Source organism: Grammomys surdaster, unplaced genomic scaffold (assembly GCF_004785775.1).
Source record: "Grammomys surdaster isolate TR1022 unplaced genomic scaffold, NIH_TR_1.0 352, whole genome shotgun sequence".
NCBI lineage: Eukaryota > Metazoa > Chordata > Mammalia > Rodentia > Muridae > Grammomys > Grammomys surdaster.
The window spans coordinates 89,502-108,006 of record NW_021604771.1 but is presented as its reverse complement, the minus strand read 5'-3'; the positions used below and the strand labels follow the sequence as shown (position 1 = coordinate 108,006).

Here is an 18,505-nt window from a genome sequence, read left to right as displayed (position 1 = left end):
TCTGGTAGGGAGGTTACAGATTCTTTTTTTTTTTTTTTTTTTTTTTTGGTTTTTTGGTTTTTCGAGACAGGGTTTCTCTGTGTAGTTCTGGATGTCCTAGAACTCACTCTGTAGACCAGGCTGGCCTCGAACTCAGAAATCCACCTGTCTCTGCATCCCAAGTGCTGGGACTAAAGGCGTGCGCCACCCAGCTCTTGGGCCTTTTCTTGAACAAAGGATTGACCACCTTTTTGGCCTCCTGTTTCTTGAGGACCAGCAGGAGGCCAGGGCCACCTTCTTCTCCTTGGCCTTCTTTCCATTGGGCATCTTGCTCAGCTGGAGGAGAGAGAAAAACCTGAGTATGTTTCTTAATGATTAGTTGTGTGTATATATATGGAGTAGCAGTATCATATCAGTTCATATGTACTGGTTCTCAGGAAGTCATTCAGTTCACGGAGTATTGCCTGCTATACTGCACATGTCCTGGATTTGTTCCCCAGCGTCATATAAAACTGAGTATAGTGGTGCATGCCTGTAATCCAAATTCTCAGATAGTGGAGCCAGGTAAGAAACTCAGGGTTATCATTGCTTATATAGCAAGTGTAGGACAGGCCTACAATACATAACACAGTGTACGTAAGGAATACAAAATATTAATTAAACTGAGCCAGGTATGGGGCTATCATGCTTATAACCCCAGAACTCAGGGAACTGAGACAAGAAGTTCTCTGAGCATTTTAAACTTGTCTGGGCTACATACAAAGTGGGTACCAGGTGAATCTGGACTAAAGAGTGAGATTCTGTCTCCAACCCACAAGCAAACAAACAGCAGAAATACATGTGTATAATTTATGATCTCTTGACATGTTTTTTTCCATCCTGATACTAGAATCCAGGGCATCATATATACTAGGCTACCAGTTTACCAGGAACTGCAGCCCCAGTTCGTTTTTTCAAGATGTGGTTCAGCCTTCCATTCATTCTGTAATCAGAGTTGAACTTCTGATCTTTCTACAGCAATAAAATAAGTTAAGTTGACTGTTGAGGAGTCCTGGAATTTATCCTTGGGACTTTCCTTTTTTTGTTATAGTGGCCTTGTTATCACAGCAGCAATGATATTAACCCACCATACTGTGAGCATGGAGTGGCATGGTGTATGTCCTGCATGTGTTTTCCTGCCCTTCTGAGATATGAGCATCCCGCTCAGACTCTCTCTCAGCCCCCTAGCTGCAAACTACCGTGTAAAGATTGAGTGTCGTGGGGAATGTGGGATGGCTCAGTTGCTGCATGAGAACTACACAAGCATGAGAACTCAGTGTTATCTCTTGGATCCACGGTTTTTTAAAGACTGTGCCTGGCAGCATGTACCTATAATCCCAGCACTAAGGAGGCATAGGCATGGCCTCCATATCCAAGCACGTACATGCGTGTGCACTCACAAATATATACACACAAAAACATGTTCTAAATTAACTCATTTCACACTCAGAAACATGTAAGAAACATGCCTGCCCTCTGATGCCCTAAGTTCAATTCCTTAAACCACATGGTAGGAAAACTGATTCCTGCAAGTTGTCCTTTGACCTGCACACACACGATATGGTGCACACACACAGTAAGAAATGTTACAAGGCAAACTTGACTATCCTGTCAGAGGCGAGGAGAGTAGATAGAGAAGTCATATATATTATCCAAGATGCATGAGCCAGGAGATCCTTGTTCTAGGTTTTAACTCAGGGACCCAGAATCACTGCCTTATTTTTCATTCTAAAACTATTAAGGTTAACTATAAGGCATGATTTCTCAAGTTTAACACTGCCAAGGATTTGTTGCTTATACCCTGGCCTACCCTTCCTGCTCTTGGGGAGTGGGGTGGGGGGAGATGGCTGGGGGCGAGTTGTCACAGAGTCACCAACACAGGCTCCAACAGCAGGTGAGAATTGCTACAGCAAGCTCATCTGAGCACTGCTGCAAGCTTCTTTAATACCCTCCACCCACGCACCCACTGAACCCAAGAAAGTATCTATTCTAAACAGCAGTTCCTGATTGGCTGGCATTATTTGCACCCAGCAATCCTTGCTCTCTTAGGCAGTCCTCAATTAGGTCCTCCTGCAGGAGATGCTTTGGAGCTGCATGACCCCCAGTGTTTACATAGAGGCGCCCCACTGTTTCTGCTCCATATCTACTCTTTTGTTTTTTGGATTTTGTCAGCCTAGTGGGAGCTGGGATGCCATTGCCTTGACATTGTTGACCCCTTCTCAGAGGATTTCCAGGATACTGGACTGTGTTTGTCTTAGGTTGTCCTGTCTTACAGGATCTTACCTGTCATTGACTACCAGTCCTCAAAGAGATATCACTCTAAGGCATGTCACACAAGGAGATGAGGAACAACCTACATGGTGGTCTCATGGATCTCTGCCATCCAGGCTTTGATCGCTTCCTTAGTGGGGCCGCAATCGGGATTTTTGAGAGCCATCAGCACCTGGAGGGTCTCCCTGTTTATGAAGCGCTGCCTGGAGATATGCTATGTGAGATACTTAAACAAAATAATTATTAATGTGTCAGTTTCTCCCATCATGACTTAAGAGGCTATCCATGAGGGGTCAGACAGCCTCTTAATATTGTCCCATTAAAGAAATGGCCACACTTTAGGAGAATAAGGGGGCAAAAATCAAGAGGGACCACACAAATTCCAGTTACTCATAATGGGGTCATACCGGAATCTAAAAAGATCTCTGTTAACATAAGGAATAATATTGGAAGCATTGTGTGAGATAAACCTCCACATACCAAATGTGAGGTTAGATGACGGTATCAGGTAGTCCCCAGCGAATTTTACACCTAGTGCAGGCTGGCAGTGCTCCCAAGGGATAGGAAGTCCCACAAAAGTATTTGGATATAAGGGCCAACAGAAGAGACATTAGTGGTAAAACAGAGAATTTCCTCCAGTGGCCAAGTGCCTTCTAATCATGTAATAGTGCCTAAGTCCATGAAGGACAAACCCAAACTCACACTGGAAGAGAAAAAAACAGGGTAGGCTGGGGAGCTACTGCAAAAGAATTGGGGGGAGGGGCACCAAAAACCCAAAGCTCATTGGCCTTCCCAGGCTGAAGAAAATAAACACTGTATGTACATTACACCTCCATATCCTGGTCTTCTGGCTCCTTCATCGCCCCCTGGCCCGTAACCAGGAGAATATCTCTAAAGGGCACCCATATCAGTGCAGTTGCATCCTGGGGGAAAACACAAGCATAACCTTACCCCCTTGTCAGAAGTGGAGTGGGCGGTTCCCATTGAGTCCTTATTGGGTCCCTCCATCTAGCTAATGGGATGGTGTCGTCCCTCAGCAAAAATGCCCAATGTTTGTAAGCAGGGCTCAGCCCTTTCTCATCAAACGAAAGAAAGTTCACATGGAACAGGACCTCCACCAGTGCTAGGTGTGGATCTCTTTGGATTCTGGGGAGGTGACCCTAGCAAGTGCTGCCTTCAAGGAGTGATTCACTTGAGGATTATAGGGTATCCCAAAGGAGTGACTGACCCTCCATGAGGATAGGAAGGCTCTGAACTGCTGAGATAAGTAGGTAGGTCCAGTGTCAGTCTTGAGTGCCCAAGGCACTCCCATTATCAGCATTGCTGATTTCATGGCCTTAATAGCATGAGAGGCCTTTTCACTTGCCATGGCCACTGTGTATATGAAGGCCAAGCAAGTATCTACCACAACATGTACATACCTAAGATTACCAAAGCCTGGGTAATGGGTGATATCCATTTTCCAGATTACACTGGGGAGTAGGCCTCTAGGGTTAACTCCTGATCTTCAAAGGGGACCCAATGGTGCAAGAGGTATTGCACAAGACCTTGCAAGATGTTTACATTGTGACATAGACAATTCAAGCAAGATCTTATATAAATTTTGAGGAGAAAGGTGAAATTGCTTATGTAACATTCTGGCTTGTTGTAGCAATTCCATGTCTGCAGCCATAATCAGGGCATCAGTTTTCTCACTTCTTTCCGCTAATATGCCATGCAACTTAGAATGCGATCTTATGTGTGAGATGAAGCAGGGATGTGCCCTATTCTCAAGAGCCTTCTGGATAGATTGCATGCAGACATGTATAGGGCTTTGTTGGTCAACTCTACGTCACCACCGTGTTTGTGTGCAGTCTCCTTCCTTCTATATCATTCCTGAAAGTTAGATGCATTATCTTACCCTGTTGTGGGCGTGGGGGGCATAGGTGAAAGCCCCCGACAAGCCTGGTCCCCAGTGTGTAGGATCCTCAGAATCCTCTGGCCTTTTCACAGTAGACATTAACTTCATCTCTACCCTCGGCTATAACACCAGAGTCCCACAGACCTTGCCCCATGGCTAAGAACTGCAAACATGAAATGACCTTAGCTGGCTACCCTTGATCTGTTCCGGGAGTCAGTTTGCCACACTTATGTGCTGTGAATGGCTTGACTTAACTTTCTGTAGATGAGTAGAATCCAAAAGTGCTGGCAGGTTTTATCATTCGTTTATTTTTATTTTATGTGTATGAATGTTTTGCCTACAAGTGTGCATGTATAATGTGTGCATACAGTGCCCATGGTGGCCAGAAGAATGTGTCACATAACCCTGGCATTGGAGTTAGGATGGTTGTGAGCCACCATATTGGTGCTAGAAACTGAACTGGGGTCTTCTGTGAGAACAACAGATGCTCTTAACCACTGAGCCATCTCTCTAGTGCCTTGAATTAACTTTCTAACAATGGAATGTATTTTTTTGTCCTCTCTTACAGGGAAAAGCTACTCCTCTGTTGGCATCATATGTGCTCTGTGCTCATAAGCAGTAAGGACATCCACATCCTCCAAGTGAAAGACACCAATCTCAATGAAACGGCCTTTTTGGTGTTGTATAATCATCTGAAGTACCCCAGCTGCACCCTTAAAGTACTTGTGTAAGTTAGAGGCCAACTTCGATATAGTCATATCACGGAAGTAACAGACTAGCCTTCCCACCGTCTCTCAGCTAACTGCATAAATGAAGGCTTAACAGTCTAAAGTAGAATCTCACTGGCTTGGTACCACTAATGTGTGTGGCTGACCATTCTTCATTGAGGGCCGTCCCATGAATTGTACAGTGATGAAAGCCTATACAGGGCTCTGCTTTCTAGATGCCAGTAGCTTCCTCATGGGACAGCCAACCTTGCCTCCAAACTTTTCTCAGAATTCCACATGGAAGAGAAAATCACCTAGTGAGCTGTGTCACTGGGTTACAAAATTTAGTTATGTGGTCGTTATGGGATATAGGATCTTGCTCAATGGAAACTGATGGATACCTCTCTTTGTTCTACAGGGTAAATAACGTGACCTTCCTGTGTGATAACCACCTGTTCTTTGAGTTGATCCAGAACCAGCGTTTGCAGCACTTGAACCTCAGCCTCACATTCCTCTCCCACAGTGACGTGAAACTGTTGTGTGATGTCTTGAACCAAGCAGAGTGCAACATAGAAAAGCTGATGTAAGTCTGTGTGTTCCCCTAGCTCACTGACTCCCCTCAAAGGAGACATCTTCATTTAGACATCTTAACCTGCTGTGACAAAAGTTCCCTGACCTAAGCAATGATAGAAAGAAAAAAAGATTTACTGGATTCAGAATTACAGCCTATAGGCGTTGCTGTAGGAAGCCAGGGTAGCAGAAAAACTGTAAGCCTAGTGACATCTCATGCACTGTCAAGAGCAAAGAGCAGTGGATTAATGCACACATGCTAGTGCTGAACTCACTTTCCTCCACTCCTATACAGGTCAGGATCCTGCTTCCTGAGGAATGGTGCCACCCACAGTGGGTGGGACTTACCACCTCAGTTAACTTCATCAAGAAATCACCCCTAAACAAGGCCACAGGTTATCCCTATCTAGAGGGGCCCTCACTGAGACTCCCTTCTTAGGTGATTTTTGATTGTGTCACATTGACATTAGAACCGTCACAGGACTACAGTTTGTAATTTGTTCACTTGTGTCCTGTTTTTCTATTGTTGATGTGCAGACTTCCTCACTTTAAGATCTGATCACAGCTAGTCAGATGGACCAGTTGGTTAAGGCACTTGCTGCCAACCCTACAACCTGAGTTCTATGCAGAAAGGAAAGAACAAACGTCGACAAGTTGTCCTCTTTTGCTCCACATTCTCCACACGCCCCATTTACACACTGTAGCATATGTGCTTGTGCATGCACACACATGCAAATAAATAAAGGAATATAATTTGTAATAATTTAAAACATTGGGTTGTTATGGGCTATTGTTACTCTTCCAGAGGACCAAAGTTCAATCCTTGGCACCCTTATGGTGGTCCACAACCATCCATAACTCTAGTTCCACAGGATCTTATACCTTCTGACATGTGCAGGCACCTCGCGTACAGACACATGCAGGCAAAACACTTACATATGAAATTTAAAAACGAGTAAGTCTAATTTTTAAGAAATTGAACTGATGATGGAGTGTGAAAGTTAATTTCTACATGGGTATATCCACTTCAGAAACCATTGCTTCTGTTCGGATTTCACAGCTTCTGACCTCCCCTAGAACTCAGAACTCGTACTGCCAAGCTTGTGTTCTACAGTTACATGACTCCATTTGCTTCCTGAACCATTCGTGGCAGGAGTTCATACCTGAGAAGTTGACATTCTGACTGACTGTAAGCCGGGTGAAACTCCCGTAGCTATTGATCATACCTAGATGGATTTTAGATAGTGTTGGTGTCATGAATTTGATTTAAGAGGATGTCATTTGTAAACTATGTAAACGTCACATACAAAGTTCAAAGATGGGTAGGACTTGAGGGCAAGGATGATGGTACCTGGTTTGCAGCTAGTGACAGAAAAGGAAGATGGGGATGAATCTGGAGGACTGCCGTTATTGATACATGCACTTCTGTCCTATTTTTCTGCCGTGGACCCTGGTATTCTGTATGGTCGTATGATAGCTATGCTTTGGGCTTTGAATGATTGAGTTATACAGCAAGAAAAACTAAAAAAGATTAAGTAGCACACAGATAGCTAGCAAATTATCAGATCTGATACATCGTCAAAGGAGACCAGGATAGCCCAATGAGAGAGAAAACTAAAGATGACATCCTATAGGAGACTGTATACATCTGGCAGAAATTGACTGGGGCACCTCACTGAAGCAGTCAGAGAGAAATCCTCATCTCCTGTCCTGGGGGGAAGAACAGAGTGTCTGTTTTGTGCCACCAAGTAAAAGAACAAATTACAGCAGATAGATAATGTCTGCAAGTAACACGAACAAGACAGGTGCTTCGGCTCCTCGAGCAGGAATGATTGGGGAAGCGTGACACAGCCCTGCTGGAGTTCTCCATGGAGAGTTCCAGGCAGAGTAGAGCATTCTCTCCTCCTGTGAGTTCCTTCCTTCCTTCTCTTTCCCTCATAACAGCAGCTGTAAACCCTTGGGTATAAACAATTGTTACTTTGGTTATCACTGGCTTACCTTCTAGCCATTCTCAGGAACACAGTGTTTTTACTCTTGGGCTGTGTGATTGCTCGCCCCTGTCCCTATTGCCAACCCACAGGGGCCAGCCCTTCTCTGGATAAGGAGTCTTACAAGACATTTGCAATAGACATGCTGGAGTCTGGGACACAAAAGCCCTTCTCATTCTCAGAGTTCAATGTCAGCAAGCTTAAACAGCACATCATAATTTCTGAATACAACACACATTACATCTGGTAACTCGAGGGCATCACACACACACACACACACACACACACACACACACACAAGTGAATAAATAAATGTAACTTTGTAATTCTTTAAAACTAGGCTTGAAAGATGGCTCAGAGGTTTAAGAGCACTTGTTGCTCATGCAGAGGACCCGGGTTTAAGTCCTGTCCCAGAACTCAAACTGAATGGCATATAGCCATCTATAACTCTAGTTCTAGGAGATATGACACTCCCTTCTAGCCTCTATAGGCACCAGGCACACATGGGATGTACATATGTACATGTAGGCAAACACTCATATACATTAAAAATAAATCTTTTTTAAAATAAAGAACATGTCAGATTCTGAGAAGCCCCAAACCTTCACAGAGATAGCAAGGGAAAATGTCATGAAAACAGAAGAGTATGATATTATCTTCTTCCTGCAGGGTAGCAGCCTGTAACCTTTCACCTGATGACTGCAAGGTCTTTGCCTCCGTCCTGATCAGCAGCAAGATGTTGAAGCATCTTAATTTGTCATCCAACAACTTGGACAAAGGGATCTCCTCACTGTACAAGGCTTTGTGCCACCCAGACTGCATTCTGAAGCACTTAGTGTAAGTGGCCTTAGGGGGTGGGGTACACTGGGGAGAAGTGTGGAAATAGTTTGAACATGGAGTTTGTTTACTAAAATCTCCCTATGGTGTGTCTGGGGAAATGGCTCAGTGTGTAGGAGTACTTTCTATGCTGATAAGGGCAGTAAATGACGTTTGTAATCCCAGAGCTGAGAAAGGAAGATAGGTGGGTCCAAGAATTCAAGGATTAGTCTTATTGGTGAGTCCCAGTCTTCAAACAAAGCAGAGAGCAACTGAGGAGGACACCAGCATCAGCCTCAGCCTCCACACACAGGAGCACACATGCAGCATATACATTGCTAGATTTCCAAGGCAACATAGAGAGATAGAAGGTAGGAAAAAAGACTAGTGCTTAATCTCAGAAGACCAGACTATTTATTCTAAAACAGAAAAGGACAGAACATTTCCTGTTGGAAGGGAGTGTCTGCGTGGAGGATAGCTGGCTGTGAATCTTGATAGGGGTGATGTGAGGGTATTGTTTGCATCCATAAGGGGCTAGCACAGGTACCCAGTCTCTTTTTTCTTGGGATTAGAATGCAGCCAAAGGGTGTTTTCGTGTTTTTTGCATTCTTCCTTTCCTTGAATTGTCATAGCTTTCTGTGTTTACCTGTTGATTGGAACAAGATAATCTGTAGGAATCCTGTCCATGGACCACAACATTCTCGGACACCACACAGATAACTAGTTATAATATCTTCCCATTGATGCAGTCCAATAGCAGAAGTTTCATAGTGTAAACCTAAGAATCATAAACACACACAGGAGCCGGGCGGTGGTGCCGCATGCCTTTAATCCCAGCACTTGGGAGGCAGAGGCAGGCGGATTTCTGAGTTCGAGGCCAGCCTGGTCTACAGAGTGAGTTCCAGGACAGCCAGGGCTACACAGAGAAACCCTGTCACAAAAAATAAAAGAATAAATGCACACAGGAGACTGGAGAGATGGCTCAGTGGTTAAGGACACACACATTCTTCTTCGAGGGGACCCGTTTGTGTCCTAGTACCCGTGTCAGGCAACTTAACATCCATTTGTGGCTCTAGGTCTGAGGAATCAAACATCCCCTTCTGGCCTTCACAGTCACTCTCTCTCTCACATGGACAAACCACATGTAGCGCGCACACACACAGATACACATAATTAAAAACAAAATCTTTAAAACACACACTCAGGCACATCTGAGTTCTAACCTTGCAAGAGGCTAAGACGGGAGAATTTCAAGGTCAAGGTCAGACTTCAAAACAGCCCATGTGTATATTACTCAGGGTTCTCTAGAGTCACAGAACTTATGGGCAGTCTCTATATAGGAAGGGAATTTGTTGATGACTTACAGTCTGTAGTCCAACTCCCCAACAATGGTCAGCAGCAGCTGTGAATGGAAGTCCAAGGATCTAGCAGTTGCTCAATCTCACAAGGCAAGGAGGTGAAGAAGAGAGACTCTTCCTTCTTCCAATGTCCTTATGTAGGTCTCCAGCAGAAGGTGTGGCCCAGATTAAAGGTGTGTACCACCACGCCTGGATCTGAGACTTACTTTGTCCCAGATGATCTTGAACTCAGAGATCTCCTTGCCTTAGTCTCCTGAGATTCATAGCCACTGTGCCTCAAGAGCTCCATGCCAAGATCCAGGTCAGAAACTTGTATCTCCCAGCCTCAAGATCTGGATCACAGGTGAGCCTTCCAATTCCGGATTGTAGTTCATTCCAGATAGAGTCAAGTTGACAACCAGGAGTAGCCACTACATCATGTAAAGATGGAAGGAGAGAACCAACTCCACAAAGCTGTTCTCTGACCTCCACATGCACACCATGGTATGTACCTGCAAACATCATATACATATATACACAAATGTAACCATTTAAATCTTTCAGTTGGTTCTGAACTTAACATTTGTAGATTATTTTTCTTGTTATTTCTTGGTCAGTGTGGGACTAAGTCAATGTGGTGTTTAAATTATACTGTGTATTATAAGAAGACTGGAGGAGGTTGGAACTAGTATATAGAAGAACAACAACATGTTGGACACAGGCTGAACCACTGTACATACAGCTCTTGAGTACCTGTAGAGTTTTGCATCCACAGTGACCCTGACCCCACATCCATATTCACCCCTGATACCCATAGATACCGAGGGATTAATGTTCTAAGTTTCAAAAGCTATTTGACTAGATTAAAGCGCCTGTAACAGACACATAGACTTGTGTCGGTAACTTGGTTTGGGCAGAATGGGACAGTCAGAGTATAACGCCCATGAACCCCTTGACTTCATCTCATACTGAATGAGCCTCTCTCATAATTGTGGGTGGAGTAAATGAGTAGTCTAACAAGGAAGAAAATTAAGGACTTTAGAACTCAGGAAGAGGGCTGGAGAGATGGCTCAGTGGTTAAGAGCACTGACTGCACTTCCAGAGGTCCTGAGTTCAAATCCCAGCAACCACATGGTGGCTCACAACCATCTGTAATGAGATCTGATGCCCTCTTCTGGTGTGTCTGAAGATAGCTACAATGTATTCATATATAATAATATAAATAAATCTTTAAAAAAAAAAAAAAAAAAGAACTCAGGAAGAGAGGCTTGGTGTTTTGAATAGAGCCAAGTGCTTGTGATAGTTTTATGTCATATATTCCTATATATTTCATATTATGACAGTTACTGTTAGCTGTCACCCTGGCACAATATAGAATCACCTGAGAAGTGAGTCTCAAGTGTCTAATCAGGAGGGCCCATGAGCATGTCAGTGAGGGATTGTCTTCACTACGCTAACTGATCTGTGAAGAGCTAGCCCACAGTGGGCAGCACCATTACCCTGGCTTTGGGTCCTGGATTATTGAAGAATGGAAAATAAAGCCATGTATGTCTAAATTCTCTGTGCCCTTGACTCTACATATGATGTGACCAGCTGTTTGAAGTTTCCGTCCCCTTGACTTCACACACTGAGATAGTACAATCTGGAGTAGTGAACTAAATTAGAGCCCCTCTCCTCAAAATTGATTTTTTTTTTTTTTGGTAAGGATGTTTTTATCACAACAGAAATGAAACTAAACCACATACACATTTTTAAAGTACATTTTCATATTGTTTATTATACAAGGCGACATTGGTACGGTTGCCTATATTACAATAATCATATAACTAAAAGAAGTATCACTGAGGCATTGCTAATATAAAGGATTCAGGTTAGATTCAGGTAAGGCCTTCAGAACATTGTCATTGTCAATGAATTTACTCAGTTTCAGTGCTAGATCTAATGTGAAATCAGAAGAAATGAAGGGAGATGTTCCGGTAAGCCACAAGTTCCCCATCTTGCTTGAATATGTTGTCACTGCTACGTATAAAGTTGTGGAAATGTCATATTTTCCCCCTTTACATGTCTTTCTTTCCCTCCTACAGGTTGGCCAACTGTTCCCTCAGTGAACAATGTTGGGACTACCTTTCGGAAGTTCTTAGGCGGAACAAAACCCTAAGCCACCTAGACATCAGCTCCAATGACCTGAAGGACAAAGGACTGAAGGTTCTCTGTGGGGCTCTGACTCTCCCAGACAGTGCCCTGATATCACTAAGGTAGGTTTCTTTGAGCTTAGCCTTGGAGGCCCTGTTTAGGGAATCTTTAATGGATATGCCTGAGGGTATGCAGGGTCGGTCATTTACCTCAGGCTCCTGAAGATTTTCCTTAGGACAGATCTGTGCCTTGGCCTCTGTGTCATGGTTTTGGAGTGTGGTGGGAAGCTACTCAGAATATGGACACAAGGAACTGAGAGGAAGAGAGGAATTATGACTTGAGCGGAAGGGATAGTTAAGGTGTTTGGATGGGTGCCAGAAGATGAATGGTTATCAACAGATGGAAAACTGGAGCCCGTATCCTAGATAGAAGGATGTATCGTCAGGGAGGCAGGGTCATTACAGGTCATGCTATGGAACAGTCTAGTCTCTCCTAGGATCTAGAATATGTTCAAGTCCACACTCAGTGGCCCATTAGTTAGAAAGAGTAAGACGAGGAAGAGAGGACCCAGAAATGTGTGTGTGAATTAGTGTGCTTGGAAATTCTACCATGGAAAAATAAGTAGCAGTGTAACAGTAATGGAAAGACAAGCGACAGAACTCTTGACTTCAAATTATAAAATCAGGAAGTATTTGAGTGATTTTGCAGTTTTGACCATGCCAAGTGGATTAGTATTCCAGTATTGAATGTCTTCTGGTGAGAAATCCAGATATGAGGGACTTGGGAGAACTGTTACCTCATCTGCTGTGAAATCTCAGAGTCGAATTTTTATCTTCTCTAGAAAGGGGATAAAAAACAAACTGAAAACACAACATAGAATCTGGTTTTTTTCCCCTCAATGGAAAAAAACAATGGCTTTCTAAAGCCCACTAAGGTGTCTTATAGGATATATATTTGAAAACTTTTAAAAGTATCTGTGATTTCCCCAGCACTATAAAGAATGAAGGAAAAAGTATTTTAAAAGTATAAACTGCTTGAGGTCTCTAAAAATACTGAATTTGTATTTAAAAATCTGTTGGGAGACTGAGAATTCGTTTTTTCCAGTGGAACGACACTGAGTTATATTGCCCACACTCTAAGGCAGGCCCCATACTCAGGAGTAGTTGGTCAACACAAAACAGACTCCATGTTTTATGGGCTTTTTTTTTCTTGCCAACCTGAGTGAGAACGAGACCTTACCTCAAAAAAAAAAAAAAAAAAGAAAGAAAGAAAAGAGGAAGAAAGCATATGGTAATTTCAAAAACCCTGCTGAGGTCCTGCTTAGTCTGAGGAGGGTCCCGAGAAAAGCAAGAATGGGAAGAGTGCTGATTCAGTAATGACCCGTAGTCAGTAGTAGGTGCAAGCTATCAGTTTAGGTACTCTCTCTCTTCTCTGAAGATTCTCACCATTCTTTCTTCTCCTGTCTGACCAGAGAGCCTGAACCCAGTCTTTTATTCACTAAAGCTACATCATCACTGATCATGGATCGTTCATTGATCATTGTTAGTAATATTCAAAAATTCTTAAATTTACATAAATTCTATGAATCCTGGATCAATAGTCCCAACCCCCGTTTCCTTAGAGCAGAAACTAAACACGAAGCAAAAGCACATTTCCTTATAGATTCACACAGCCTGTGCTTCATGGTAGCTAGGTACGCTAGGTACGGCATTTGTGGTTTCCTAGTACAGCAGGCAGCATTCTTTAGTAACTATTTTCATGTAAAAACAGAAAGATGGCAGACTACTAAAATTAAAAGGATTTCTTACAAAGTTTTAAATGTATGTAAGTAAAGTGGTTAGCTCTCTCTAATATCAAGTGTAGAACTCTTGGCCCTTCCAGTACCCTGTCTACCTGCATGCTGCCATGCTTCCTGTCATGATGATAATGGACCGAACCTCTGACACTGCAAGCCAGCCCCAATTAAGTGCTTGCCTTTATAAGAGTTGCCTTGGTCATGTGGAATGAAACGCTAAGACACTTCTATAACTCCAGTTCTGGGAAACCTGATCACCTCTTCTGGCCTTTGTAGGCACTTACTTTCATGTGATAGGCACACATACAAGAACACACTTTTTTTTTTAAGTAGTATCAGATTCACACCAGAATTTGAGAAATCGGAAACAGAATGGGCTCCTCAGAAACAAGCTCGTCCACTGGTGTTCGTATAACACAAGTGGATCCAAGATAGTTCAGGAAAAGAGCTGCTTTCAACAAGCATTCCCAGTCAGCCACCATCTGTGGAGAGCTAAGTCTGTGACACCGTGACATCTTTCTTCCCTGGATGTAAAGTATAAACTTTGAAAGCTGTATCGTAGCCACCCTACCCCTGCTTTATCCATGGTTTGGGTTACCCATAGTGCACCATTCCATTTTCATTTGAGTTACCTATAGTCAATCATGCTCAAGAATATTGCTTAACACTATTATTTTAACCTTAAAAGATTGTTTTGCTTCACCTAATGTTTGTGTCTGAGTGTTTATGTGTGCTAGTGCGTGAGAAGGCTGCAAGAGGAAATTGGATCCCCTGGAAGTAGAGTTACAGGTGCTTATGCGCTGCCTGACATGGGTTCTGGAAAGCAAACCTGGGTCTTCTACAGAGTGTGCTCTGAGCCACCTCTCCAGCCCCCTGTTTTAACTTACTTACTTTCTTTCTTCCTTTTTTTCTTTCTTTCTTTTTTTGTTTTTTTGTTTTTTTTGTTTTTGTTTTTCCGAGACAGGGTTTCTCTGTATAGCCTGGGCTGTCCTGGAACTCGCTCTGTAGACCAGGCCAGCCTCGAACTCAGAAATGTGCCTCCCTCTGCCTCCCAAGTGCTGGGATTAAAGGCGTGTGCCACCACCGCCTGGCTTGTTTTAACTTTCATTACAATGTATTGCAGTTCATCTTCTATGCCATTGTTAATATCCTAGTGTGCCTGATTTACTCCATTGTCGATGGACCACTGAGAATGTGGTATTTTCTGAATCGCTGAGTGCTGTCTGCAGTTCCAGACATCACTGGGCCTTGTGAAATGCTTCCTCTTCAGATCAGGAACTAACCACTGGATTGTGATTTTTCTCTTACAGTGTGAGATACTGTCTCATCACCACTACTGGCTGCCAGGACCTGGCTGAAGTCCTCAGGAGCAACCAGAACCTGAGGAGCCTACAGGTTTCAAACAATAAGATTGAAGATGCTGGTGTGAAACTCCTGTGTGATGCTATAAAACATCCCAACTGCCGCTTAGAGAATATTGGGTGGGCGTCACCATGGTCATAGCTGTGTCTTTGAGGGTGGCAAAAAGCGGGCGATTAATGTGCAGAGAAGTAAATTAAAACTCCATGGGGGTGGGGGGCTGGAGTGATGACTCAGCAGGTCAAAAGCACTGGCTGCTCTTCCAGAGGACCCAAGTTCAATGATTCTCAGCACTCACATGGCACCTCACAACTGTCTGTGACTCCAGTTTCAAGGGCTTCATACAGACACTCATACAGGAAAAATACTAGTGCACATAAAATAAAAGTAAATAAATCCTTAAAAACTCCACAGGCCAACATAGCAGTTAGCGATATTGTAGTAATCAGCCACTCCAGAACCTCAGCCTGAAAGCAGTGAGCTTTTACTGCTGGCTGACTGCTAGTCTATCTAGGTATGATTTATCTTGACTGGGCATACTTATAAAACTTGATCCTCGAGGGGACTTTAATCCGGGGCAACCTAACAGTTGGGAATGGAGGCAGGAAAGGAGATGGTGTGTGGATAGATGGGTAGATGGATGGGTGGAGGGATGGATGGACACGTGGATAGATGCCAGTGTGGATGCAGTGAATGCATAGATGTTGATTTCATGGATGGATGCGTAGTTGGTTGGGTGAGTCCATCCATGTTTGGGTGGATGGATGCGTTCGGTGGGTGAGTGATTGATGGTTGCACGTATAGATGCATGCTTGTCTTCACGGATAGACGTCTGCGTAGATAGATAGCTCTTCCATGGGAGCGTATATGGAGACTGGATGCATGCGTAGATGGTTGGGTGGATGCAGAGATGGATGTCCACTGGAGATGACAGACTAGACCATATCTGATTGATTATTGACTAGACTGATACAGAAACTGCTTTGGCTGCCATGACAAAAACAGACTGAGCGGCTCATACAGTAGGGATTTATTGATAAACACGGCTGCAGAGGCTGGAAGTAAGATGATGCTAGCATCATGATGGTTCCTTCAGAGGACCAATGCAGGGAGTCTGTTCCAGGCTCTTTTCATTGACTTGAACACGGTTGTCTTCTCCCTGAGTCTTCAGAGTTACACAAGATTAGATAGCACCCTCTTGTCCTCATTTTAATTTCGCTCCCTCTGTAAAGGCTGTCTGAAAGTCCAGACTCATGGGATACTGGAGATTAGGAGTTCAACATAGGACTTTTGACGGCGTGTAGTTTAGTCCATAGCAGAATGAATCGCAAGGGTTCAAATCGAAAGGTATCAAGGAGCTTGAGGTGTAGACTCAGAACTCACCAACCCTTGTCCCATTTTTCACTGTATTACCCAGTGTGAGGTCCAATTTCATCCCAGCTCCAAGGGCTGGGACAGCGGGCCATTAGTGGAATGATTAGTTCACCACAGACATGAATACTGAGAATGGGCCATTGTGGTCACATCTGCCAATGAAGAGAAAATTTGGTGTCATGGACACTGGGTGTTTAAGAGCCTGTCCTCAGAGGCTACGGAGTGACCTTAGACTAAATGACTGTGTCACCTCCTACCCACAGACCTTCTCACCCTAACAGAACTGTTCTTCTTGTTGCAGGCTGGAAGCCTGCGAGCTAACTGGTGCCTGTTGTGAGGACCTTGCGTCTACCTTTACCCACTGTAAGACCCTGTGGGGGATCAACCTGCTGGAGAACGCCTTGGACCACAGTGGTTTAGTTGTGCTGTTCGAGGCTCTGAAACAGCAAACGTGTACCCTGCATGTACTCGGGTGAGCTGGCCTCTGTTCTCCTTGGTGGGAAGAGTCCTTAGGGATAAGAAGGGCTAATGTGAGATCTGAAATGTGCTTCTAATCATATGATAATTTAAGATAGAAGTAAGACCTGGGGACATGGCTCAGGCCATGGAGTCCTTGCCACACGAGCATAAGGGACCAGAGTTTGATCCCCAGAAACTACATGGAAAAAGTCAGGCATAGGGTTTGTATTTATAATCTCAGCAGTGGAGAGATAAAGACAAGAAGAACCCTTAATACTCACTGGCCAGCCAGTCTAGTCAAATTGGTGAATTCAAGGCCAAAGGAGAGGACCCCACTTCAAAACTCAAGGATGATACCTGAGGTTGGCCACTGGCCTCTGGCTACTTGTACACACACACCCAAAATGCAAGTAACTCAGTAACAAGCTGGTGACACCAATAATAATCCTGCCAGTGCTACACCAGTGAGCATATCTTGTCATGAAACCCTGCCTCTCACGGAGGGACTATGGGCAGGTAATTGGTGTCTGGGGAAGGGACACCATAAAATATTTTTAAAATTCAAATTAAAAATGAGTTCAAGGAATGTTCTCTCTCTTGGGGATGTTGTTCAGGAGTGTTAGGTTAAGTATAAAGCCCTTCTTTGCCCTGTGACTGCTCATTGCCCAAGTACTGGTGACACTTGGTACTATTATAAGGATAATGCATAAATATGCTTGTAAATATAACTTTATTTATGCAGGTAGTCCTGACATAAGATTCTTTGGATCTACAATATGAAAGCATGCCTTGGCCGGGTGGTGGTGACCCACGCCTTTAATCCCAGCACTTGGGAGGCAGAGGCAGGCGGATTTCTGAGTTCAAGAGTTCGAGGCCAGCCTGGTCTACAGAGTGAGTTCCAGGACAGCCAAGGCTACACAGAGAAACCCTGTCTCGAAAAAAAAAAACAAAAAAGGAAAGAAAGAAAGAAAGAAAGAAAGAAAGAAAGAAAGAAAGAAAGAAAGAAAGCCCAGTTGTTCACTTTTTTCTCTAACACAGTAGTCATTAATTATATGAGATAACATTTTTAACATTTCAACATTTTAATATAATATCGTCTTTATGAATTTGCCCACCTGGAACCTAACGTGAGTGCTCTGAGAACGGTTAGGATAGGCTAAGTGAGCTAGGGTGGTCTGCGTGTAGGTAAAGGTTTATGCTCTGCATTTGTCATATAAATATGTGACTCAGAGTACTTTATATAAGCATGAGATATTTTATAAGTATGAAATGCACTATATGATATTATTTTATAATCATCAGCATTTATCTCTGTGGTTCATTTTTCCCCCTATGATCGTCAAACCCGTATGAGATCAAGGTAATTTTTGTGAAAGTATGTGAGTTCAGGTGCACATGTGTGTGCGGATTGTGTGCACGATTGTGGAGACCAGAGGACAGCCTCTCATCGCCATCTGTCATCAGATGCCACTCACTCCAGTTATTTTTGAGATGGGATCTCTCACTAGAACCTGAAAGTAACAAACTCTAGTGCTGGTCAGCCATCAAGTGCTAGGGACCTGTCAGCCTCTGCTTCGTTAGTTCTCGGACCGCAGTCCACTATTTCCAGCTTGTTATTTAGGTGTTGGGAAGTAGCCTCAGGTCCTCATGTAGCTGACACTTCATTGGGAGAGCCATCTCACCTGCCTCTCAAGATCAGGGTCATTTTAGGTAGTTATTTAAGCCACTCATTTCTAGGAAAGTGAAACCTCATAGAGGTGTCCAACCTCTTGACATTG

The 18,505-nt window shown here is 43.6% G+C and overlaps 1 protein-coding gene across 2 annotated transcripts in view; it reads left to right on the top strand.

Annotated features, from left to right (window-relative positions):
- LOC114631159 (NACHT, LRR and PYD domains-containing protein 4C) overlaps positions 1-18,505 on the top strand; it is a 28,430-nt gene that overhangs the window by 8,898 nt on the left and 1,027 nt on the right. The window contains exons 3-8 of one of the 2 annotated variants that reach the window (XM_028779450.1): positions 4,758-4,916; positions 5,315-5,479; positions 8,124-8,291; positions 11,692-11,862; positions 14,846-15,016; positions 16,570-16,740. In XM_028779450.1, the coding sequence (XP_028635283.1) occupies positions 4,758-4,916; positions 5,315-5,479; positions 8,124-8,291; positions 11,692-11,862; positions 14,846-15,016; positions 16,570-16,740 (1,005 nt within the window). Of the gene's footprint in view, positions 1-4,757; positions 4,917-5,314; positions 5,484-8,123; positions 8,292-11,691; positions 11,863-14,845; positions 15,017-16,569; positions 16,741-18,505 lie in introns of those variants that run through there. The other variant, XM_028779451.1, reaches the window with a different exon arrangement.